This window comes from Myxocyprinus asiaticus, chromosome 29, assembly GCF_019703515.2.
Source record: "Myxocyprinus asiaticus isolate MX2 ecotype Aquarium Trade chromosome 29, UBuf_Myxa_2, whole genome shotgun sequence".
Classification (NCBI taxonomy): domain Eukaryota; kingdom Metazoa; phylum Chordata; class Actinopteri; order Cypriniformes; family Catostomidae; genus Myxocyprinus; species Myxocyprinus asiaticus.
This window is the reverse complement of record NC_059372.1, coordinates 20,923,627-20,949,242: the sequence shown is the minus strand read 5'-3', so window position 1 is coordinate 20,949,242 and position 25,616 is coordinate 20,923,627. Positions and strand designations below refer to the sequence as shown.

The 25,616-nt window shown below is 36.6% G+C and overlaps 1 protein-coding gene across 4 annotated transcripts; it reads right to left on the bottom strand.

Moving 5' to 3' along the window:
* Window positions 1-22: 22 nt before the first annotated feature.
* LOC127419614 (adenosine deaminase-like) lies at window positions 23-24,292 on the bottom strand. Of its 4 annotated transcripts, none has more exons than XM_051661152.1 (12): window positions 23,877-24,022; window positions 19,232-19,724; window positions 14,547-14,608; window positions 12,223-12,345; window positions 9,803-9,946; window positions 8,011-8,126; window positions 5,890-6,014; window positions 4,612-4,683; window positions 4,236-4,337; window positions 2,823-2,890; window positions 1,852-1,981; window positions 23-1,719 (listed from the first exon to the last, which is right to left on the bottom strand). In XM_051661152.1, the coding sequence occupies exons 4-12, from the start codon at window positions 12,303-12,305 to the stop codon at window positions 1,615-1,617; spliced, it is 945 nt and encodes a 314-aa protein (XP_051517112.1). In that variant the 5' UTR covers window positions 12,306-12,345; window positions 14,547-14,608; window positions 19,232-19,724; window positions 23,877-24,022; the 3' UTR covers window positions 23-1,614. The 4 variants fall into 4 exon arrangements, with proteins under 4 accessions (XP_051517112.1, XP_051517113.1, XP_051517110.1 ...); XM_051661153.1 differs by having other exon boundaries at window positions 19,232-19,662; window positions 23,877-23,986; XM_051661150.1 differs by lacking the exon at window positions 19,232-19,724 and having other exon boundaries at window positions 23,877-24,291.
* Window positions 24,293-25,616: the final 1,324 nt, after the last annotated feature.

Genomic DNA, 25,616 nt, shown 5'->3' with positions numbered 1-25,616 from the left:
CAACAATCATTTCAGATGCAAAATTATCTGTATTGATCATCTACTATACAGCAAGTGTTAAAGTCCCTTACTTTAAAGCCCCACAACATTCCCAGTCCCTATGTTTTCCTGTGCAGTTCACATTATATTACACAATGTAAAACACAATATTTGTTATGGTTCACTGAGGTATGATCAACTCCACAACTTCAACATTTAAAAGATGAAATGGCAATTCCTGAGTTAATCATTTTGCCATCTAGCACTCTTCGAACTTTTCTAGTAAGTGTAATTGAGCTTGAAATCATGATCGTTCCTGTAGACTGCAATTGCAAGATGTACAATGAAAAAGGAGTTACATTTTGGTCTGTTCTCACACAAAACAGATTAGATCACTTTAGAAGACATAGATTAAACCCCTGGAGTCTTATGGAAGACTTTTCTGCTGCCTTTATGTGCTTTTTAGAGGTTCAAAGTTTCAGACCCCATTCACTTCCATTGTAAGGACCTACAGAGCTGAAATATTCTTCTAAAAATCTTAATTTGTGTTCAGCAGAAGAAGAAAGTCAGACACATCTGGGATGGCATGAGGGTGAGTAAATGATGAGAGAATTTAAATTTTTGGGTCAACTATCCCTTTATCTTTTTGAGGTTCAAAATTTATGATTTTACTTTGGGATGTGTGGCAGAACTAATTTCATGACCACTGGTGTGAAAAGCAATGGTAAAAAAAATGACAGAAATTTTAGGTAAATCTAGTTAAGCTTATAAACAAGTAAGAGTTAACTTAATGTTATGATGTGAAAGTGTTGAAGAAAATACAACATTTTATTTCAAATATATATATATATAAATTCTAGAGAATAATTTTTACTCTGTCCCACTTTACCCGTAGGCCCTGTTGCTTAAATGCATCTGGCATTTGGTCAAGAGGATCTTCAAAGGTTCTACTTCCCATTATTGAATATTTCTTAATTTTTGCTTTTGACTAAGGTAGAAGACATCCTAAGCTTTCTTCAAAGGTATAACGTTAGGTTATGTGTCGTTTGGATCATAATTCAAAGCGTCAAGAAAATAAAAATGTGAAAGTGTCCCACTTTGTCCATATTCACCCAAGTATAACAAAAACTAAAATGAATTTGAGAATTTTTATTATATTTTAGTTAGTTTTGGAGTTATGAAAAAGTATTTTAGTTTCAGTTTTTTCCAATATTTTCAATTTTTATTTTAGTTAACGAAAATTATTTTAGTTATTTTTCGTTTTGGTTAACTAGAATAACTGTGTGACGGTATAGTGGGCTATATTTGTGTATTTATGCAGTATGAGTAATAGATATTACATTCTTGCATATAGTCGATCACATTATGCTAAGGACAGTGGCTAGTGGAATATAAATGTGGTTTATCTAACACTTACTGTATGTGGATAAACTGCATGTTTACATCTAAATGAAAGTTGACTTATTTGATCTTCAGTGTGGTGTAATTTACACATTTCACTAGGAAATGTGGGTTCGAGTTCTCCAGCTTTCTGAGAAGTAAGTTTCAAGGAATTAGGGCGCACATTCACTTGTGTAAAGGCAAATGTTCTGAAAGGCTCTGCATGCTGCATAGTTGTTTACAACAGTGCTGTGCTTAAAAGCTGGTGCTGTTCAGCATGCCATAGGCCTCATAAAGTTGATTAACAAGCTCCTCTTTCTCCTTTGCAGGAAGGAAGCAGGACTTAGCTGCATTTATGTTCTGTGGGAAGGGAAGCAGGCAGGTTAATTCAGAAAAACATGCCCTTGTCATTATTATATGGGAATCTTGAACTTTATTAGACCAAAAAAAAAAATAGAGTGAAGGGAGCCTCTTTAGCAAAATGTGTTTTACCAGTCTCTTGAATTCCTCTTCAGTGAAGCCCATGTCTTTCAGCGCCACCAGATAGTCTGAGTTCAAGGTGGAGTTTAAGATCATGGGGTCATCTGTGTTTAAGGAGTAGTTGGCTTTGTCCTCCCTGAATCTGAAACACATGATGTGCATGCACACATTATAAAGAGTAAAAAGAGAAATCCCTTTAACTCCTTTTTGCTGTAATACACTGCAAATCATTTCTTCATTTTTTTCTTGTTTTCTAGTAATATATACACTCACTGGGCACTTTATATGGTCCTAATAAAGTGCCTGACTTGGTCTTCTACTGTTGTAGCCCATCTGACTCAAGGTTCAACGTAGCCTTTGTTGGCTCGAAACTGTCTGGCCATTCTTCGTTGATCTCTCTCATCAAAAAGATGTTTCGGTATGCAGAATTGCCGCTCACTGGATGTTTTTTTGTTTTTAGCACCATTCGGAGTAAACTCTAGAGACTGTTGTCATGAAAATCCCAGGAGATCAGCAGTTGTGTGTGAAAATCTCAGGAGATCAGCAGTTACAGAAAAACTCAAACCAGCCTGTCTGGCACCAACAATTATGACATGGTCGAAATCACTGAGATAACTTTTTTCCCCATTCTGATGGTTGATGTAAACATTAACTGAAGCTCCTGACCTGTATCTGCCTGATTTTATGCACTGCACTGCTGCCATATGATAGGCTAATTAGATAATTGCATGAATAAGTAGATGTACAGGTGTTCCTAATAAAGTACTCAGTGAGAGTATATTCAGAAAATAAATCTCAATATTTTATGCAATTTTTCTTATGTTAAATGCATTATATTTTTTCCTGGAAACAAGACGTTTTCTACACTGCATTTAACATTAAAACAAAGTTTAGGTACAGAAATAGATAATATAAGCTTTCTATATATTTTAATTTGGCATGTAATGTGATGAGCATAATGTTAAGCTATGTGAATATGGTACCTGATGAGAGGATGTTTCTTGAAGTCTGGGCTACAAGCTCCTGTCAGTCTACTAGAAACAGGACACATCTAGAGAAGGGAAACACACACACAAACACAAATCAGGATCACAGTGGCATTGCAACATCATGAACATTTAAACATCTCATAAATACCCTTGCTGCTAAAATGTAAATATTATTATACTCGAATATCCAAAGACACGTTTATAAACAAGAATGTTGAAATTCTGTCCAGCAGAGGGAAGTATGAGTTTACATTTCAGATAATCCTCCACTTCAGTGTTTCTAAATCCTGTTACTGAGGGCTCTGGCCCCCTGCATATTTTATGTCTTTCTTATCTGACACACCCAATTCAGTTTATGTGGCATTCTGCTAAAGAGATAATTACTTGAGTCAGGTGTGTAAGATAGGACAGACAACATAAATAATCAACCAGTGATTACTGTTCGCTGTGCAACTGCATTGGCTACATTAATAGTTACATCGGTGAGGTAAGTGGGCATAAAGTATAAAGGTCTAAAAAATACTGAATATTGTCAAAGATGAAACAACCAACTGTGCCTTGCATTCTTCATTTACATATGTAAAAGCCAAAGTTGAATATACAAAAAACCAAAACATATGACTATAAAGCCACCCTTAAAAATGTCCAAAGTCATTGCATTCAATAACAAAATATCAAACAAAGTGGTATTTATTGATATCTGAAGAAACATAGCACAAGCACATTTTTCATGCAAAATATTTCCCAAACAGAAGTTGTTAGGTTTAAAATGATTAAATGATATATAGACTGTTCAAAGTTAAGACAAAATGAATTTGGACACTTCCTGGTAGCTAAGCGTTAGTGAAACACAGTCCATAGTTTTTGTAAAGAACTACACCTGTGTGAATGTGAACTTGAGGGGAACTGAATTCACACATCCACTAAAAATCACCTTGAGATCAAATGGTTTAACATATTTGTAAAAATGTCTCAGGAAAGTGAAGTTAGTTCTGAAAGTAGGTCCAGCATAATTTGTTTGCAGATAACACTTAATTTGACATGACATTCATAAAGTATACATATACATATATATATATATATATATATATATATATATATATATATATTTATATATATACTGTCTATGTCCAATAGAATGGGTTACTCAACTAGAAATGTTTGAAATATTGGGCCATTATTGTATCTGAGCACTTTGACCAAGACCAGAGTCCAGTGAAACATACACATAATAAGGATACAGTATAATGCCATGCATTTTTTTAATCAGACTAATAATGATTAGTGAAGATTCCAAGTAGTGAAGATTACATGGGTGTGTACCTCAAAGCACTTCTTAGAACTGTCTAAAATTTGTCATCAAGCAGAAGAAAAGTTTGCTAGACTGGTATCCCTAAATAGTTTTACCTCAAAATGCATGTCTTCTTTAAGCAGTCGTTTGTACAGTGCTTCATCTTCAAGCGTGTGGTAGCCGTGGCCAATGCGTTCTGCTTTTAGAACGTCTACAGCCTGCAAAGACAATGCACATTTTGGGAAGCGCTGGCAAGCACATTCATGTCTGAGTCTTTTTTTTTATGGTGTGGCATTTTGAAAATGACCAGAGCAGGGTTTTTTAATGTGTTTTCTAAAATATCTAGAATATGATTAGGTGAAATGTACTTTACAGACAAAATAAACCTGAAGTCGACAGTGAAGTACCAACTCAGCATTGTTTGACAATATTACATCTAGTAGAGATAGCAGAAGGTGGAACTTTATGCTGACCAAAACAGAAGATTCGTACCTCTCTCACAACAGAGGGTGGGCCCACTTCCCCCGCATGCACTGTTCTGTGGACTGCATATGTGACTGCTTTCTGTCAAAAACAAAACTCAATAAACACACTGATAGATATCAGCCAGCAACATCTGTTTTTTCTGCATAGGCAGAAAATATAAAAAGCAAAACAAGAGAAAACAAAACAAAACACATTAGCATCCAACCATCTAGCATCCAACAAGGATATTATCGTTAACTAAAAACTAAATAAAAACTAAATACACTGGATAAACTAAACTGAAACTACTACATAAAAAAATAAAATAAAACAAAAAACTAAACACATTAGCATACTACCATCTAGCATCCATCAAGGCTATTTTAGTTAACTAAAATTAAATAAAAACTAAATACACTGGATAAACTTAACTGAAACTACTACTACCAATATATATATATATATATATATATACGATATTCCTTATCATCTCATGATCTAAACTGAAATGTGCAAACACTGTGCTAATGTGGTTAGACCTATAATAATTATTATATATAATTATAATAATATATAATAAAAGCTCAACTAAATTGCAATGGCAAATTTAAAATAAAATAGAAATAAAATATAAAAATTAAAATGTAATACTACAGTAAGGTCTAACTACATTAGCACAGTGTTTGCACATTTCAGTTTAGATCAAGAGATAATAAGGAATGTGTTTTGTTTCCTGAATGTCTTAGCTCTGGCTCTATGCACGCTAATAGTCCAAACAGATGTCTTTGTATCTATGTTATTTAAATGATAGATTACGCAAGTGTGTATAGATCGCAAAATACACTTAAATCTCATGGTTTTCAATGCATCCATTAATTAAACTGTTAACACGACTGTCAGGGTTAGACTACAACTGCCAAAACTGTATATATAAAGTTATTCAAATAGTCCTGGACAAAATGTATTTGTTCTGTAGGAGATACTGTAGGCAGCATGTTAAAACAAATTACTGCGAAATCAGAAAAGAAGACCTCGACAACTATTTATGTTGACATGACATGGAATTATCATATATGTTCTTTAAGATTCCATGAATCCAGTGCAGGCACAGTTGTTTCTTTACAGGCCTAATAAAGATGGGTTGAACTTTCACAGATTTATCTACTGAGAGCAACACATCCATAGAAATCATTAACATGTTAAATAATGTTAAACATGTATCAATTTCCAATACAGCTCTCTAAAATAGGTTTGCAGTAAACTTTACAGCCAATAGTTTTGTTTTCATAACAAGTGACTTTTTACCTCAAATGCTTTCTTGTGTCCTGGACATGCCTCACAGTCCTTGGATTCATCTCCAGCTAGATCTATAGCCACGACTCCATCATTACTATACTTCTTACATAGCTCGACCACTTCCATAGACCAATCTGCACAAATGACACAAACAGATGGCGATATTAAAGCATAAGATTATGACAGTCATTGATTTGGGTGTCTTGTCAGTTACATCTAGAAATCAACCAATACCAACAGCCAATAAGTATTGTTATAATATGGCCAATACTGTTCCTATACATCATTTTTACAAGTGAACTCAGGCATTGAACCATCTTAATGTACAGTATAAAACAAGGATAAATGTTTAGTAGTTTCATAACCTTGCATAAAACAAGAGTATGCAATTTGAACTGGAAAAAATATGCCCTGATTTTATCAACCAATTAGGCCATAATTAAATAAGCGATGCATAATTAAATGCAGATAATTAAAAATATATATAACAATATTGGCTGATTTCAATACGGTCACTAATTATGAATTGCTAATACCAAGTGTATCAAGTGTATCATACAATGTTACTTAAAATCTATAAAAACATAATGTCCTTAACTGACTCTTATATATCATGCAATGTGACATTCTCAAGATGAAAGGTGATCTGTAGGTGACTGTTACTTCCTGCTACATGACAAATATGTTGTGTTTCCAAGGGGGTGATTCTCAAGAAACCTGTCAGGAAAATTTCTTGGTACTATTTTACTCAAAAATCTAAAGAAACAAATGAGAAATTATATTTTGCATGTATACCATGGAGCCTATTTTTAGGGCCTTTAAGATTTTTTACATTGTGACATTATTTTCATGACAGCTACACACCTTTACCCCCAATTCTTATTAGAGCAATGCAAAAAAAGATGGTCATTATTATAATCTGACTTCAACAACATGGAAAAAATTAATTATTATTTAAATGGTAAAGTATTTAAACATCATACTATAATACTCCCTTGGCATTGCCTTTTATCTGTGCTTATTTTAATTAAAAGAAATCATTTTCCAACAGCATCTGTTCTGCTGGAACACAGTAACATAAAAGACTGTGTAACAGTAATGAGAATAATCGTAAAAAATGGGAAAAGTACAAGTAAAATGTCCGGATGTGTTACAGTAATGACAACTGGGGGGTAAAATATGCTTAAGTGTTTAGAAAATAAGGTCACAATGCAAAAAATACTCATCATCCTAAATGTAGGCTTCATTTTCTTATACATTTTCTTAACAGGTTTTGTGAAAATTACCCAAGTTACTTGAATTTACTTGAGTTTACAAAACATATTGCACAATGAGCACCAAAGCTTCCAAAATCTCTTTAGCATTTCTAAAGAATGACACACTACATTGCTAAACATATGTCACCACACTTATTTATGTGCTTTTTGAACATTTTATTTCAAAACCATCTGCATCACTCCATCTCTTTGCTGATATAACAGCTTCTACTCTTCTGGCAAGGCTTTCCACTACATGTTGGAACATGGCTGCAGGGATTTGCTCCCATTCATCCACAAGAGCATCGGTGTGGTCAGGCTGATGTTGAGCATGGTTCTTCTCTTTTCTCCTCTCAATTTTCCATTCAGGTTCTTTGTGGACCTTGCTTTGTGCACAGGGGCATTGACACACTGGGACAAAAAGGGCCACAAATTTGGTTGCACACAATTCTCTAGAATATCATTGTATGGCTTAGCATTAAGAATTCTCTTCACTGGAACTACTAGTATCCAAAGAACAGCACAGTTTTTTTTTAGGTGCTGGTCCCCAGCATGGGATGGTAGTGTTTTGGTTTCCCCACCAGGCTTCTTAACTACATTAGCTTTTACATCTTGGGTATGGTCCACCAGCATAAACTAGTCTTAACCACCATGGAAATGTCCACATACGTTTGGCCATGTAGTGTAATCATAAGGAACAAAAAATCTGAGCCAATCAGGAGGAGGCTGGTTTGAGTGTCATGAAGATTAAACACCTTTAGGCATGAGCAGAGAGCAGCAGTGGATTAATGGGTTTTAACCTCAAGGATGACAGTAAGTCATGGCCTCTACACACACAGCACAAACTGTGGGGGTGGGGGTGAGAATGCATTACTTGGCATGTCACGCATGCAGCACAGAATGGACCTGGCTTTGGTTTTGAAGGCCTTTTCCCCCTCGCTAAAGCCCTCATTCACCAGGCGCACCACATCCTCTGGCGTGATGTCCCCTCTGGGAGGAAGAGGAGAGGATAGTAAGAACAAAGCCCAGAACAGAATTATTGTGCAAAAGCAAACTTAGTTGATAATATTAAAGGTGCACTCACTAATTTTTCTTCACTAAAAACATGTTATGCCAAAAGAAATGAATAGTAGTTTTGTAGTAAAATAATGTTAATATTATGTACACTCACATGAAATGAAGACTCCAGACATTTCAGTAGCCTAAATAAAGCTGTTTTATTTTACATGGAGCCGGGCTGTCTCATGGGGGCTGCCATATTGAGATCACATGACAAAAGAGTGCAACCGTGTCCGCCCACTTTTTCAGACGTCCTGGTTCCAGAAGTATTTTTCCAATTGCATTTTTTTATATAGATTTCACAAAATGTTTCATAAAAGAGTTCTAAGTCATGAACCACACCAACCAGCTCAGATCAATGTGAATCACAACTTTCAAAGCTTTGATTTGAAGCAGAAAATTATTTAATAATTTGACAAAAAAGACAAAGGTACGAGACTGTGTACTTACCGTCTTTTATGAGGGAATAAATCCCATTAAGTATTGTGCAAATACAGTATATACAAATATATAAGCATATTGAGAGTTTCCCCTTAGGATCTTGGGTAATGTAGTTCTTCACCAGGAATTTCACTATTAAACATGATTTTTAAGTTGAAATAATGCAGACAGATGGCTATGACAGAAGAAGCATTGAATAACAACTTCAGAGCTCACGGCAGGTCTGTCTCTTTAAAGTTATGGTTAATAATCAATTCCCCTTTTTACTTTCGGAACCAGACTGTTGCACTCTATTATCAGACACAGACACAAGTTGCTCATGGCTGACTGCGAATAGCACATTTTTGCAATGTCATCAGTAACCTCTAGATGTCAGTATAAGTCCAAGATGACTACCATATCATCCAGCGCAACATTAAAGGGATAGTTCACCCAAAAATGAAAATTCTCTCATCATTTACTCACCCTATTCCATCCCAGATGTGTATAACTTTCTGCAGCTGAACACGAACAAAGATTTTTAGAAGAATATTTCAGCCCTGAAGGCCCATACAATGCAAGTGAATGGTGGGCAGAAATTTGAAGCTCCAAAAATCATATAAAGGCAGCATAAAATTAATCAACACATGGTTACCAGTGTTCTTCTATTTTTACTATAAATTCTCCTCCTTGCCCAGTAGGCGGCAATATGCACGAAGAATGTGAATCGCCAAAAACAAAAGAAGAATGTGGACGTGAAAGTGAAAATGGAGATTTATAGTCAAAAGTGACTTAAATATTCATCTGTTTCTCATCCACACCTATCATATCACTTCAGAAGACATGAATTTAACCACTGGAGTCTTATGGATTACTTTTATATGGGCTTTATATGCCTTTTGGAACTTCTAAGTTCAGGCCACCATACAGACCTACAGAGCTGAGATATTCTTCTAAAAATCTTTGTTTGAGTTCAGCAGAAGACAGAAAGTCACACACATCTGGGATGGCATGAGTGTGAGTAAATGATTAGAGAATTTTCTTTTTTGGGTGACCTATCCCTTTACTAAAAAATTACTGAGTACACTTTTAAAACACCAAGGTGACATCAAAATTATCATTGCAACATAAAAACAAAGACAATTAAATTAATATCTCACATGATTAACATACGAGAGTACACTCACTCTTTTTGGCCCCATGGTAGAGGATCCACTCCCTTGTTGGCCAGAAAGTGAGGGCTGTATCGCGCTTCAACATAGATCACTCCCTCTGTGGCCTTTGTCTCTACAAACTCATAAGCTATCCTCTTGATGGCCTCTCTGTCTCCTCTGTAGATGGAACATGGAAGGGATAAGATACCATGACAATCCCACCCCTTGCCTGAACGGCCCCTCGTGACCTTCAAGACATACGGTATCTTCAAGAAACATCTGAAGACATACCTCTTCTGTGATCACCTGATTCACAATTGTTAATGTTACTGAACAACTAAAAAAAATAAAAATTGTCATGAACTATACATGAACTATTGTTTTAATATGAAAAAAAAAAACTATGTAAAAAAAAACTATGTCTCACTTTCATATCTGTAAAAAATGTAATGTGCAACTGTTCGGAGACGGTCTCATTAAAAGATGGAATTCTTGAAAAAATAAATACTAGCATAAGTAGTTTTTATTTTAATATATATATTATTAATATTTGGAAAACTTTTGTCCACTTTTTTTTAAATTTGAGATATTTTGACATTTTTATGAAAAGGCAAATTTTTTCAGGTAATATGGAGCAAACCTGAGAAACTTTTTTATATTCTTGACTCTTGAACTTTTTTTTTATTTTTTTTATTATTATTAATTAATGATTGTGCACATTCTTATGTATTTAAGGTGCAAGAAAAGTATTTTAAAGCCATTTACTTCTTAAGTCATTAAATTATTCTTTTTTTTATTATTTTTTTAAGTCAACATGGACACAAATATAAAATTTCTACAAACTTGATTTAAACTAGATTTTTAAAGATTTCTTATTTTTGTTACTAAACCAACATTACTTTCTTTCTTCCATGGAACACAAAAGATGTTAAGCAAAATGTTAAATTTCAGTCACCATTCCCTTTCATTGCATCTTTTTCCATACAATGAAAGGTAATGGTGACTGAGGCTCCTTTTGTGCTCCACAAAAGAAAGTCAAACAGTTTGAAACAACTTGAGTGTGTGTAAATGATGAAACACAAAATACACGTCCTCTGGTTGAACCCAAACGAATTGACTGAATGTACCAACTTACAATATGATTTACACACTCATAAAAAGCACCACCCACAACTGGCACAAGATCTCAAAGGCAATGATACTTTTTAATGCCTCATTAACAATGTTATGCTATGATACATTTTAACAGTTCAGTAAAATTTTATTATTATGTTTGATTTTCCTCTCTTAGTAAACATGCTTAAAAGTACTAATTAAAATGCCTACTTGAATGCAGCAACAATGCATGTTTCTGGTGTATACCACATGACATGCACTGAACCTGCCTACCGCATTAGAAAATAAAGACTCCAGTGGGTACCAAAAACAGCCAGTGAGTTCCTCATGTTGTTATGGGATGGGGAGGGGGTGCACATGCTGCAAACAAGGCCCATTTTAAAGCCTCAGTGGATGGGAAATTTATTTAAAATTAAGCATGTCAGCTTCCTGCCCAAAAAACTGCCGGCTGTTTGTGAATCTGAGTGGACACGTGTGGAAAATACCACATTATCCAAACCTTACAAACTCTTGTTTAGAGGACAGTGTGCATGGATGGGGCAAACAACAGAAAAGCCTGTTCAGAGGTATATGTCAGTTGCCATGATTAGGTATGCTGGAGCATGAACTGCATGTAAAGATGTATGCCGGACATCAGAAAGGTTATTGTAGTATTTAGATTGTGTACACTCTGTACACTGTGTACTTAAGCACTACTTAAGCCAAGTTTCAGATTGGTGCCAAATTTGAGTCTACATGCATAGAATTCATTGTGTACCTACAGATCATTTGATAAAGTATGGGGCTAGCAACGTCAAGGTCATGGGTTTTATTCCCAGGAAATGCACATACTGATGAAATGCATAGCTTAAATACACCGTACAATAAGTGGCTTTGGGGGAAAAAAGCATCTGTTTAATGTAATTGTAAACATTCTTGTGGTCAATAATAGCCAATACACAGAAGTTACATTCAACAGTTTATGCTGCCTTTAAAGGGATAATTCACCTAAAAATAACATTTACAAGCCCGTTTGACTTCTTTCTTATGTGGAACACAAAAGGAGATTTTAGGCTGAATATTAGGTGAATGACAGCCTCAGTCACCATTCAGTGTTGACTGAGGCTGTCATTTACCAAACATTCTGCCTAAAATCTCCCTTTGTGTTCCACTGAAGAAGATGGGAGCTACTGCTACAACCTGACAGTCTATGCCACATAACAACACCAAAGTGGGGACCATTTGGGATAGGGCCAGTCTGGCAATCATAACAATTGTTAAGCCTTTCATACAAGGTCTGCAAGCAATAACAGGTTTTATATGAAGTCAGCAGTTATTTTCTCAGCACAACTACTTACGCAATGGCATGCATGTAGTGCTCAAACTTGCCAAGGAAATCTGTGAGTGTGGATGGCTCTTTAAGTGTGCACAGGTCTCTCATTTCAGCCACAGTGCTTTTAGGAAGAGTGATTCCTCGCCTCCTGAGACACAGTGAGAGTAGAGAGAATGGGTTACAGAAACCATTTCACTGAAGAGCTTTCTATTGCTGTAAAATTTCAATGAAAAGACCACAGAACTGCCCAGAACTATGGGTTTACAGTATGTATTTACCTAAGAAGAGCAGGTGTTGCTGATTTGTTAATAATGAATTAAAAGCTTATGTGATAACTTCTTGGCAACACATTACAATAAGGTTGTATTCGTTAACATTAGTTAATGTGATTAGTTCAAATGAACAATGAACAATATTGTACAGCACTTATTAATCTTGGTTAATGTTAATTTAAACATTATTTATTTGTATTTAATTTGATTGTATTTTAACAAATTGTATATGTGTTAACATTAGCTAATACACTATGAATGATCATGAACTATCAATGAATAATTATATTTTCATAAATTAACATTAAATAAGATTAATAAATATGTAAAGATATATAAATAATATTGTTAATAATATTTACAAAAATATTTACAATACCTAATGCATTTACTAATGTTAACAATTCGAACCTTATCGTATAATAACAATTGGGTAATAACTATAACAATAATCTGATGACAATTGGGAATCCAAATATCTGCACTCTCAAACATGTACTTATCAAGATACAGTGACAAGAAAAAGTATGTAAACCCTTTGGAATATGCTGGTTTTCTGCATTAATTGGTTATAAAATGTGATCTCATCTTCACATCACAAGTATAGACAAGCACAATGTGCTTAAGCTAACAACACACAAACAATTATAATCTTACATGTCTTTATTGAACATATCCCATTGAACATTCACAGTGCTGTGGAAAAAGTAAAAGAACCTTTGGATTTAATAACTTGTCGATCCTCCTTTGGCAGCAATAACCTCAACCAAGCATTTCCAGTAGCTGCGGATTAGACCTGCACAATGTTCAGAAGGAATTTTAGATCATTCTTCTTTACAGAACTGCTTCAGCTCAGTCATATTTTTAGGATTTCTGGTGTGAACAGCTCTCTTGAGGTCATCCCACAGCATCTCTATTGGGTTAAGGTCTGGGCTCTGACTGGGCCACTCCAAAAGGTAGATTTCCTTTTTTTGAAGCCATTCTGTAGTGGATTTATTTCAATGTTTAGGGTCATTGTCCTGCTGCATCACACAACTTCTACTGAGCTTAAGCTGGTGACATTATCCTGTAGGATATCTTGATAAACTTTGGAATTAATTTTTCCCTTGATAATAGCAAGTAGTCCAGGCCCCGAAGCAGCAAAGCAGCCCCAAATCATGATGCTCCCTCCACCATACTTCATTGCTGGGATGATGTTTTCATGTTGGTATGCAGTGCCATTTTTACACCATACGTAGTGCTGCGTGTTCATCCCAAACAATTCAACCTTAGGTTCATCAGTCCACAAAACATTTTTCCAGTAGTGTGGTGGAATGTCAGGGTGGTCTTTGGCAAACTTCAGGCACACAGCAATGTTTTTGCTGGAAAGCAGTGGCTTCTTTCGTTGTATCCTTCCATGGACACCATTCCTGTTTAATGTTTTCCATATACGGTAGTAGACTCATGAACAGAGATGTTAACCAGTTCCAGTAATTCTTTCAAGTCATTAGCTGTCACTCTAGGTTTATTTTTTACCTCATTGAGCAATCTGCGGTGTGCCCTTTGAGTCATCTTCACTCGACAGCCACTTCTAGGGAGAGTAGCCACAGTACTAAATCGTCTCCATTTATAGACAATTTGTCTGTGGACAGATGAATATCTAAGCTCTTCCAGATAACTTTGTAACCCTTTCCAGCTTTAAGCAAAGCAATAATTCTTGATCGTAGGTCTTCTGAGATCTCATTTTTTACGAGGCACTGTCCACATCAGCAGATGCTTCTTGTGAATAGCAAACTAAAAATGTTGAGAGCTTTATATAAGTCAAAGTAGCTCTAACCCATACCTCCAATCTCATTCATTAATTGGATGCCAGGTTTGCCAACTCTTGACTCTAAATAGTCTTGCTGACGTTATTTGCCTAGGTGTTCACATACTTTTTACATAAATGCAGGTAATTCCAAAGGGTTCACAAACCTTTTCTTGTCATCTTATCATATTCTGATCATCTACTTATTAAGTAATTGTTTCTTATTCATTACCAAAATGAATTATCTTGATAGGGGGGTCATGATAATAATATACATAAATTGTCCCTTACTTTGCAACATCTATAACAGTCTCTATACGGATAGCGCCGTCAAGATGCACGTGTAGCTCAACCTGCAAAGATATTTAAGACAGAAGGTTATTCAGTGTTTTACCCATAATTTTTATGTCATGCACTTTTTATTTCTTGATTATTTAATTTTTGTCTATTTCTGTAAAGCTGCTTTAGAACAAAACAGTATGTATTGTAAAAGCGCTGAACAAATACACTGAATTGAATTTGTACTGTTTTTATATTTCTCTATTTATTGATGTTCCTGTAGCCCAACTGGTAGAGCATGGCGCTAGCAATGCTAAGATCATGGGTTTAGTTCCCAGGGAACACGCAAACTGATAAAATGAATACCTTGAATAAAAAAAAAGTGTAAAAATGCATGAATGTAAATGTATTTATTTTTAAGTTGCTTTGGAACAATATGCATTGTTAAAAGCACTACAAATAAACTGAATTGAATTCAGTACTAAATAAAGGACTGAACTAGGTGACAAATGTCACAATGAAGTATTACAACTTCCCTTAGCATACAGATACATTTTGATACCACAGAGCAAAGGCACATTTGTGAAACATTTTAAGCTCAGCTTTCAGTAAGTTGTATGCAAGTGGCTTGTGGAATCTCCTTCCCGCACAGTTGTGAAATACTCCTCCTGGAGCACATCTAGAATATAGAATGCACAGTTGGGTGAAATGAGTTTAATGGAAAGTCCGGGGATCCCATTTATAGAAGTGAATGTAATGGCTCCAACGTGAGAGCATGGTGAGTTATGCTGACAGACGACCAAACTACATTGTGACCCTTGTTCTCCATCAGCTGTGAAACCCACCAAAATCCATAAAGAAGAACCCAAGAGGAGAGACAGTTCTGTTGAAGAATGCTGACCCCTTTCCAAATTTTTTTGTAAAAACCCTCTCAGACTGGCATAATTTGATCTAATAGTATGTTTAATCACTGACTAAAATGTGGCCCGCCTGTCCCATCAGGGACCAACATCTCAGATCCAACAACTTTTGAGGGGGCTTTTCACATTTTATTTAGCCCCGTAATAAGCCCCTCCCCCCACCCCCAGAAGAAAAGTAACGGTTGTGTGCATGCAGCCTTTTATATAATATGATATCAACACCTAAAGCACAGTTTCCAGTGATGGAAATACACATGCTCATATGTCATAAAAACATTTTTAGGATTCTTAAACAATGATTTAGATAGACACTGTGTGTCTTTGGCTGGAGTAAACAAGGATGATGTCAGTTTTCATGCTTTCACTTCATTGGCTTTTAAGCTCTCAGTTACTTGGATCATGTTAACAGAGCATGGGGATATGACTGGCCCAATGGGACTGCAGTGAGGGAATATTTTCCTCAGTCATGTTACGTGAGAGCCCTCTGGTCTGCCTCGTTCTTCTTTCAGTTCAGAAAGCAAACAATCTACTGGACACAAGGGCTCCTGAATTTATACACTTGCACTGCAGATCTAATTGCACTATTTACTAGAATAGATATTACAACATGTACTGTTATTCACTGCAATATGATGTTATGTTGTTATAATGAGCAACCTCTTTGTTTTCATTTCAACCTGAATACATTTTGGTGCAGAAGCATACTATTTTTAGAATATTGTGATGAATAAGTTGTTATCTAAAGTTTGTGGATGTTCACATGCTCTACCATGACGGATTGCCTGTCATCATGTGAGCCATGTCAGCATCTGTGCTCAAATATCAAAAGGAAGATGCTTAGTGGAAAAACACTTTCCCAATTAGACCAAATCGGCCTACCAAGTCTGACTCCATTTCTTCGTACTAGAATGTGGTTTGTAGATATATTGCAAAATTTAAAATAGTCTAACACTACTGTCAGTGAGAGGGTGGGCTTGGAGACGGCTAGAGATGCATGGATGACATCTTGTTTAAATATTGATGAGATTGACTGGATTGTTCACATTAGCACAGTGCTCAAATGACTCTTAAAGGAGTAGCGTGTAATTTCTGTGCCTCAAGCAACACTAAAGGGAATCGCAAAAATAATGATTGTTTTCAAACAGGTTTCCCAACCCTCCCCCATCTGTCTTCAGTCGGACAAACAAATAGTCCCGTCCCAAGTTCATGCCACAGGTTTAGCCAATGTTGCTATTTTGGGCTGGTCAGGATGCTCAAACAAGCAGCAATGTTTCTTTGTGTTCTTGTGTATGGACGACTGCTTCAATGTAATTGTAGCATTCCAGCTAGAGGTGAATCTTTAATTGTAACTCAGACTAAATAAAGTGCTTAGTCTGTCAGTTGGCACACATTTAACAAGTTCTCTGGGACCTCTGTTCTGTATTCATTCACTGTGTATAATCATGTAATCAGTAGTTGTGGGACAAAGTCTACAGGCAAAAAACTGTATAAAATATGAAAACTGAAGTTACTGCCTGTTAAGTGCCATTTAATCGGTTCAGTTTCTAATGCAAATATTATAAAGGGTACAGTTTAGGATTAGGATTGGTATCATAGATTACTCCCTGTGACTGTAGCTATCCGTTAGGTGTATTAAAAATCACAAAGAATCCTCTTGAACACAAATTAAGCAACAAAACAAGGGCACTTGAATTTATGTTTAGAAGGAGTCATCACAAGAGTAAGTAATGCTGTGTGTTACCAAGGCACACTTTCACACTACACTACAGACTAAGGTGAAGATTCAAAACAAATTAATATGCAATTCTCAAACAAGCATGTGAGACTTTATAGCCTTTTTACCAATACTTTTCATTTTACATGAATGGTATTCACCTTTATAATAATACTGTTTGTATTTGTATTAACATATCCATGCTATTCTGTAAATATGTTATTCTACAGTTATTCTGTGTCAAGTAGTTTTGTCACAGTACCTAAATTTCAGTAGTCTGTACCGATACCAGTGAAATTTCACGGTTCTCGATACCAATTTCGATACCACCGAAAAATTTGTTAATATGATAATGTGCTATAGAACACACTCCTTTAGCCTAAAGTTAAATTTCAATGTAAATAATAAATTAAAAGATATGCATGTTTCCTTCAAGTGTTTCTAACACGTTGTTTTTAAGCAGGATCTTACTGAAATCTGTTTTATTTTTTCCCCAAATCCCTTTTTCCTTTTTTTTAAATTATTTTTTCCAGAATTCCATGTTTAAAGTTTAATTACATTTCATTATCAAAATGGTGACTAATCAGACATTTTTCCTTAAACTTTTAAAAACTTTTAACAAGTAAAAAATAGAACAATTACTTATCAACATTTAAGGACAACCACTGCATTTTTAACTAACTTTTATTCAGTACAAAAGCACTCTTGCTTGTGATATATTGCTTAATTTATATTATTATCACAATCATTATTCATTAATCATTATTTATTATTATTACTAAAATAATCATCATTGTTGCTATTTCTACAGTGAGAATTCCATCTTATTATACAGTTAGAATATATTTCAGTTGCCATTTCTTCAATATCAGGTGTTTAGCTTTTATTATGAATCGTACTTTTTTTACATGCATTTTTGACGGAAGTTTAACCTCTCCGGATAAACAGTTCCCTACTGTAACATTGGTGTCAGGAGTGGAAGAGGAAGAGAGGAGACGCAGGAGTAGATTCTTATAATCTTTTAATAATAATCGCTGGAGTGGAAACAAATGCTGGAGTGGAAACAAATGATCAAGCTCAACATGCTAACATTTCACAAAATAACAAAACAAGGAAACACTTTATAAACTCAATGCAACACTTCAAAATAAGAGTCCTTGAAGAAAATAAGGGAGACAGACTGTGACATTACCCCCCCTTAAAGGGTGACTCCTGGCACCTAACGATGGATGAGGAGGGTAGGATGACGCAGAAGATGAGGGATCCAAGGAGGATGATCAGGAGGCCTGGGGGGCAGCTTCAGGGCTGGGAATGGATCTGGGGGCATGGGGGGCGGCTTCAGGGCTGGGAATGGATCTGGGGGCCAGGGGGGTGGCTTCAGGGCTGGGAATGGATCCGGGGGCCCGGGGGGCGGCTTCAGGGCTGGGAATGGATCAGGAGGCCTGGGAGGCTGCCACAGGGCAGGGACTAGGTCAGGAGGCCTGGGAGGTGGCCACAGGGCTAGGAATGGGTCAGGAGGCCTGGAAGGCAGCCATAGGGCAAGGACTGGGTCAGGAGGCCTGGGAGGTGATCACAGGTCTAGGAATGGGTCAGGAGGCCTGGGAGGCAGCCATAGGGCAAGGACTGGGTCAGGAGGCCTGGGAGGTGGCCACAGGGCAAGGACTGGGTCAGGCTCGAGGGGCAGAGCCGAGGGAGGCGGAGCTATGGAAGGCAGAGCCGTGGAAGACACTGGGGGCTTCAGGCACTGTCTCTGGGACGGTCGAGGCTACAGGCATTGAATCTGGCTCATTAACCATGGCAGGCATGGGCACTGGCTCATTAACCGTGGCAGGCATGGGCACTGGCTCGTTAACCGTGCCAGGCATGGGCACTGGCTTGTTAACCATGGCAGGCATGGGTACAGGTTGTGGCCCGGGGTTCCCACCATAATTTACAGCATAAGGGGGAAATGCAACCTCCGTGGTCACTACCGCTGACTGCGGCAGGGAATCGACCACCGGAACCTGGAGAGAATGAGCCCCCCCAAAAAAATTATTTAGGGGAATTTAATGGAGAGGAGTTACCTTGGAGATTGGATGGTGTGGAAGGCGTGGAGACAGGGTCCGTGGAAGGTGTGGTGGGAGGAGTCGTGGAAGGCGCGGAGACAGGGGCCGTGGAAGGCGTGGAGGGAGGAGTCAACAACTCTAACAAACGTGATGAAAGTGAAGGGTAATGGATATTCAGGGTGGCTAGGATGTAATTTGCCAAGGAAAGATTTTCTGCCTCTGGAAGTGCTGTGGGTCTGTGATAGTTTAATCCCATTCCATAAATGGGCTTGAGGTAAATGTCCGGTATTGATGTAGAAGCAGTGAGGTGAAGGAACTTGGTTGAGTAGTCCAAGAGGGGAAGATCCTGCCTGAACAGCTCCATGAATAACTCTGTTGGATCCATGCTCATGTAGGTCTGGATGAGTGGAAGAGGAGGATTAGTGGGATCGCTGGAGTAGAGGAGGACGCTGGGAGGAAGACGATTGGAAGAGTAGGTAAGTATATCCGTATTCCTTATAGGTCAGTCCTTCTATAACATTGGTGTCAGGAGTGGAAGAGAGGAGATGCATGAGTAGATTCTTATAATCTTTAAATAATAATAGCTGGAGTGGAAACAAACGCTGGAGTGGAAACAAACGCTGGAGTGGAAACAAATGCTGGAGTGGAAACAAACGATCAAGCTCAACATGCTAACATTTCACAAAATAACAAAACAAGGAAACACTTTAAAAACTCAACACAACACTTCAAAATAAGAGTCCTTGAAGAAAATGAGGGAGACGGACTGTGACAGCTACATGGCCCAGTGTGATCGTTAAAGCGCAAATGCTGTGATTTAATGATATAAATTATATAAAAATAATACTTCAGAGTGGATTAGTGCTCTGCTCTGTCATCTCTCATACAACGCAAATGATTCTCATAGTCTGCTGATTTTCCAGTGTATGAGCGGTCTGCTTCACACGTTCATTTAAAGCTCATGCAGCTCATACAGACTAAGATTGCAGCATTTTGCGGTTTAATAATCTCACTAGGACATATCACAATTTTAATTTGATTAGTTGTGCATTTCAGTGTAAAAGGAGTAACAGAGCACACAATCAAATAAGTGTGTCAGTAAGACAGTGTGCAGGTACCAAATTAAGTCTTTGCTCGATACTACCGGAACTGTAGAATCACTGGTATCGTTACATCTTTTTTTTTTTTTGTACCGACTTGGTACCGAAGTACCGGTACTTTTGACAACACTAGTGTCTAAGTTGTTGTATTTCTGAAAGAACGGGAAGCTTCTGTTACAATGCTAAATTCCTTAAACGTGTGAGCACTAGAGGTTGACCAATATTAATTTGCCAGTTAATCAGTGTCAACAGTGACTCTTGGAACTATCGGTTTTCAGCAGAAATTAAAGCTTATATTGTACATCCTTATGATTGATTAATCATCAAGTGTTCTAATTTGAATTGAGGGCACGCATGCACTGAAACAATGGGAGTATAAGGAAACGTGCCCTGTCAGTACATACATGCTGTCTCCAACTTCATATCTGCTGAATATAAAGTATAAATAAATATCAAAAAAGTCATCTGGTGAATGTAAATGTATATAAAAGCTATATCTGTCAGAATTAATGTGTTAACGCATGTGATTAATTAAAAAAGTTTGAGTTCATTTTTCATAATCACGATTAACGCATTTAGCATTAATACAGCATAAACCAGCATGAACACTGGTTTGAAGGGTAGAACCTTTGCAATGTGTCCGCCTGGAGTCATTAGACTGACGCACACTTTACAATACACACACACACGTTGGTGCAACTATCATTATGAGAACTCTCCGTAGACATAATGATTTTTATACTGTACAAACTACAGATTCTATCCCCTAACCCTAACCCTATCCCCTAAACCTAACCCTCACAAAAAACTTTCTGCATTTTTTAATTTTCAATAAAACATCGTTTAGTATGTTTTTTTAAGCGATTTAAATTATGGAGACACTAGAAATGTCCTCAAAAACCACATTTATTGCATAATACCCTTGTAATTACCAGTTTGTAACCTAAAAAAAAGTCCTTGTAAACCATTTAAACCTGCCCACACACACACAACAGCGCTTCGTATCAGTGTTCAAATGATGGGGAAAGGAGCTCTTAACGCTATTTGATGTACAAAACAAGCCCAGATGGGACTTGTTTTAGAAATCAAGTATTTTTCACGTCAACTCTTAACTGTTTCCAAAATGCAGAATGACATGTTTTTGTCTGCAAGGGCTTTTCATGTGGAGTTCAAAGCGGCGCTTGATGCTGGCATTGACGCCCTGATGCGAATCATGAATGCAGCTTCACGTTTGCTGTAGGAAAGCAGATAGTCACAGTCTACCAGCTGATTAATATTGTGGAGGATGAGAGTTTAAGAGATTTAATGCCCATTGCAATGAAAATGCAACCTATGGGGAGACAAGTTCTTTCATTTATTTAAACTTCCACTTAGACTTTGGGAAACATATACTGTATTTAGTTTCAAATTTCAGCACTTTCAAAATCTGCAATTAACTACAAAAAATTATGCGATTTATCATGTTTAAAATTTTAATTGACTGACAGCACTAATAAAACCATTCATCTGGTGAATATATGTGCTATTAAAGGAATATTCCGTGTTCAATACAAGTTAAGATCAATGGAAAGCGTTTGTGGCATAATGTTGATTACCACAAAAATTTATTTAGACTCATCCCTCCTTTTCTTTAAAAAAGGAAAAATCGAGGTTACAGTGAGGCACTTACAATGGAAGTGAATGGAGCCAAATTTGGAGGGCAAAAATGTTACGTTTATAATTGTATAAAAGCACTTACATTAATCCTTTTGTTAAAACTTGTTTATTATTTGAGCTGTAAAGTTGTTTAAATCTTCTATATTTCAGGGTTTACAGCATTATGTCGTCATGGCAATGAAGTTGTAAAATTTGAAAATACCTTTACACAGAAAATGTTAAAACTGGTGAATGTTTGCATGCTGTGCATTGTAAAGAAGCTAAGTCTCCTACGTCACTGTTTAGACTAATGCATGTATATGCATAAATATGAGATGACGCTATAGAAAAGACACGTATGAAGCATGAATATTATTTAATGTTTATTTTATAAAACCATTATTGATTACTGATTTCATGTAGATTTTGATAGTTAAAAGTCCCGCATTATGCATCCTATCTTATATTTTTCTGGTTAATATTGGGATTTTGGTTGTACAGTAAACTGCATCTGAGATTTCATTCAATTTGGACTCTTGTAGCCTCTATGTCTAGGCCTATCAACGTAAGAAAATACTAGGAAGATGTTCTTAGAAAGCAAACAAATTCAATTAACCAACTTTAAAAGCTATTCGCCGATTAATCGGTTAAAAGGCTATTCCCACCACCTTAATTAATGGTATCTGCTAAATTAATTATCAGTCGACCTCTAGTAAGCACACTTGGCCACTACTGTATTTATTGCAGCGGTAAAATCTTGTCTTTAAAATATGTGTATTTACAAACAATTTGATGGGTATCACATTTACAGAAAAAAATGAAAGAAGGACAGGGGTATTGCATAATCAGTAAAGGAAGTGGATTTGAGGTAATGCAAGTGCACAAGTGGAAGAGGCATTAGGCCGCACTGAGGAAGAATAAGGATTGATATATAGCTGCACGCAGTGATGAGCAGCATTCAGCAGTGAGCAGCACCATGGGTCCATTTCCATCAATAAAGGATGTGAAAATGGATTTGAGATAATGCAAGTGCAGAAGTGGAAGAGGCATTAGGCTGGACTGAGGAAGAATAAGGCTTGAATTACACTCTCGGTGAGGCCAATGTTAGTCCTCCACCTTGCATAAGAGAGACATTGCATCGACGCTCACCTTTAGGTTATTGCCACTTACACAGATTATTTGCTTATCAGCATTCTCCAGAATGACTTCTGCTTGCTGAGCCATTGAAATAATAACTCCAAAGGGCAGTTACTATGCTCTCGGTGCACCACCTTTCTAGGCTTAGAAGTGGAGCACTGTTTTCTTGTTTTTCCACTGTCGCTGTATCTGGCCAGTGCACTGTGTGCCCGACATAAATGAACATGCTCCAATTTAAATGATGTTCTGTTTGAATTTCTTAACCTAGTATATAAACTGTGATCCATCAACTGCAATGCAGATGACCACAAAGACATTTAACATTAAGACATTGTTTCGTTTAACTTCTAATCTTACAAGATGACTGTTGTTATTATTTAATTCAGAAAATACGTTTCAATTATTTAATTTCTATGATATCTTACTATTTATGATGTTTCTTTATATTCTTTGCGGGCCATAACCATCATAGGCATGCCCCCTCAATTAATTGTCTATCAATAAGGATTTTTTAAATGGAAAATCCCTTATGGAAAACCCCGATTTTAAACACGTAATTACAGTCTTTAATCTTTTTATTATTACTATTTAACTTAATAAAACAAAACATGAAGCATCATTTGTCAGATGGATTTGTCTCTTTAGCCAGTAGATATCTACATTTTTCAGAACAATGTTGATTTTAATATGATACGAGTATGATGCATGGGAGTCTTTTAAAACAACCTTTAAAGGTTGTTGTATACTAATTAGTATACACCTTTAACAACAAATATATGTAAACTACTAACCTTAGGTTTATCAAAAGCTGGTTTTCCATTGTTTCCGCAATGTTCAGCCATCGTCTTGAATCGAAACGTGGATTTATCAAGCTACACAAACCCCGTAACTTGTCAGCTCAAACAGATAAGTTCAGTTTCCTCATGCGCTCTACTATATACTCTATCCTACGCTGTCAAAAAAAAAAAAAAAAAAAAAAAAAAAAAAACACGCCTTATGAACAGATAATATATCTATCTAATGTAAGCGCTGAACCCCGCCTATACAGCAACGTTTCATAAGCGACATGAACACGTTCAATTCAATAGAGATGAGCGAAGAAAAGTAACTGACATACAGAACCTGAACTAAGCCATGCGAAGCGAAGAGATTAAACCATAATCCTATTAGAATCTTCTAGGAAACAAAGTAACTGCCCATCTACCCTGATAGTGACGCAACAACACTCGAATGCGCCCCGGCTACAATGTACACGTGCACGTTGTAATTTGGTCGCGTCGTGCCGCTCAGTGTAGACGGGGAGTTGCAGGAAAGTTCCCAGCTTACAGTTCTTGGTTCCCAGAACGTTCTGGGAACGTTTGTGGTTGCGAAAAAAAAAAAAAATAAAAAAAAAAAAATAAAAAAAAAAAAAAACCTAAAAAGAACGTTCCTAGAACGTTAGGAATTGGTTCCCACAAAACGGGAAACAAATTCTAACATTAGGGGAACGTTTTGTCTTTGCTGGGTTGGCTGTTCACACCGAACCTGTTTTTGCGTCCGTCCACGCTGTTTTTCCTAATATTTTCCTATGTAAACATGCAATAAACGGACGTCTTTGACCGTTGCGGCGCCTCTCGGTGTTTTTGCCAACGTCTCGCGCAGGAGCGCAGTGTTTTTTAGAGTTAAAATTAACTTCAACCGTTAAAAACGCAGACAGCTGCGTTTGAAGCCCCATTCACACTGTCAGCGATTTTGTCGTTAGATGTCGCTAGTCTCTGTATTTATTGTCGCTAGTGGGCGTTCCTACTGCTGTTGCTCTAACGTTATTGGCTGGCTGCACAACTGGCCATTGCTTCAGAAAATCTGATCACAGATGAGCTAGATTGCTAGTAAAACAAATATATCATTCTTATTTGACAAGAAATCATTTGTTTTGCCTCTAATAATAAATATTCTGCAGGGGAGAGTGCTTTTATATAAACTACAGCTGTGCTCAATGCATCCTATCATAAACAAGACGAACAATCTATTAATATATGCATTAAACTCACAAACAAAATCGACAGTTTCTGGTACATTATCCAATTTCATAAGAAATCAGTTTACTAATATATGAGCTAAAAATGAGCATTATGAACGGGAAAGTGTTATAAACGGCATCATTACACAATGCATTATATCAACACAAAGATCGATCTTTCAATGTATCAAACTCACTCAGAATTATGACAATTTCTGACACAGTTTTTCACGCATCACGGTTTTATTATATCTATGTAAGTTGTTACAGAAACATGATATTCACCTTATTCAGGCCCGCCCCTTCCTAATTTTGTCATCTAACTTCCTGTTTGTATTGAAGCTACTGAGAAGTGTAGATCAAAATTGATTACGTGTAGGAGCACAGAAAGTATTTTTCACCAAGAGTTGATTGTGTGAGTCTACTCCACCCCTTCTAAATGTTCGTTTTTTTCCGACACCCCCAGAGGTTAACTGAGCGAGGTTAAGATAGTTTTGTTTTTGATATTCCAGACACATTCAGCGATAACTCT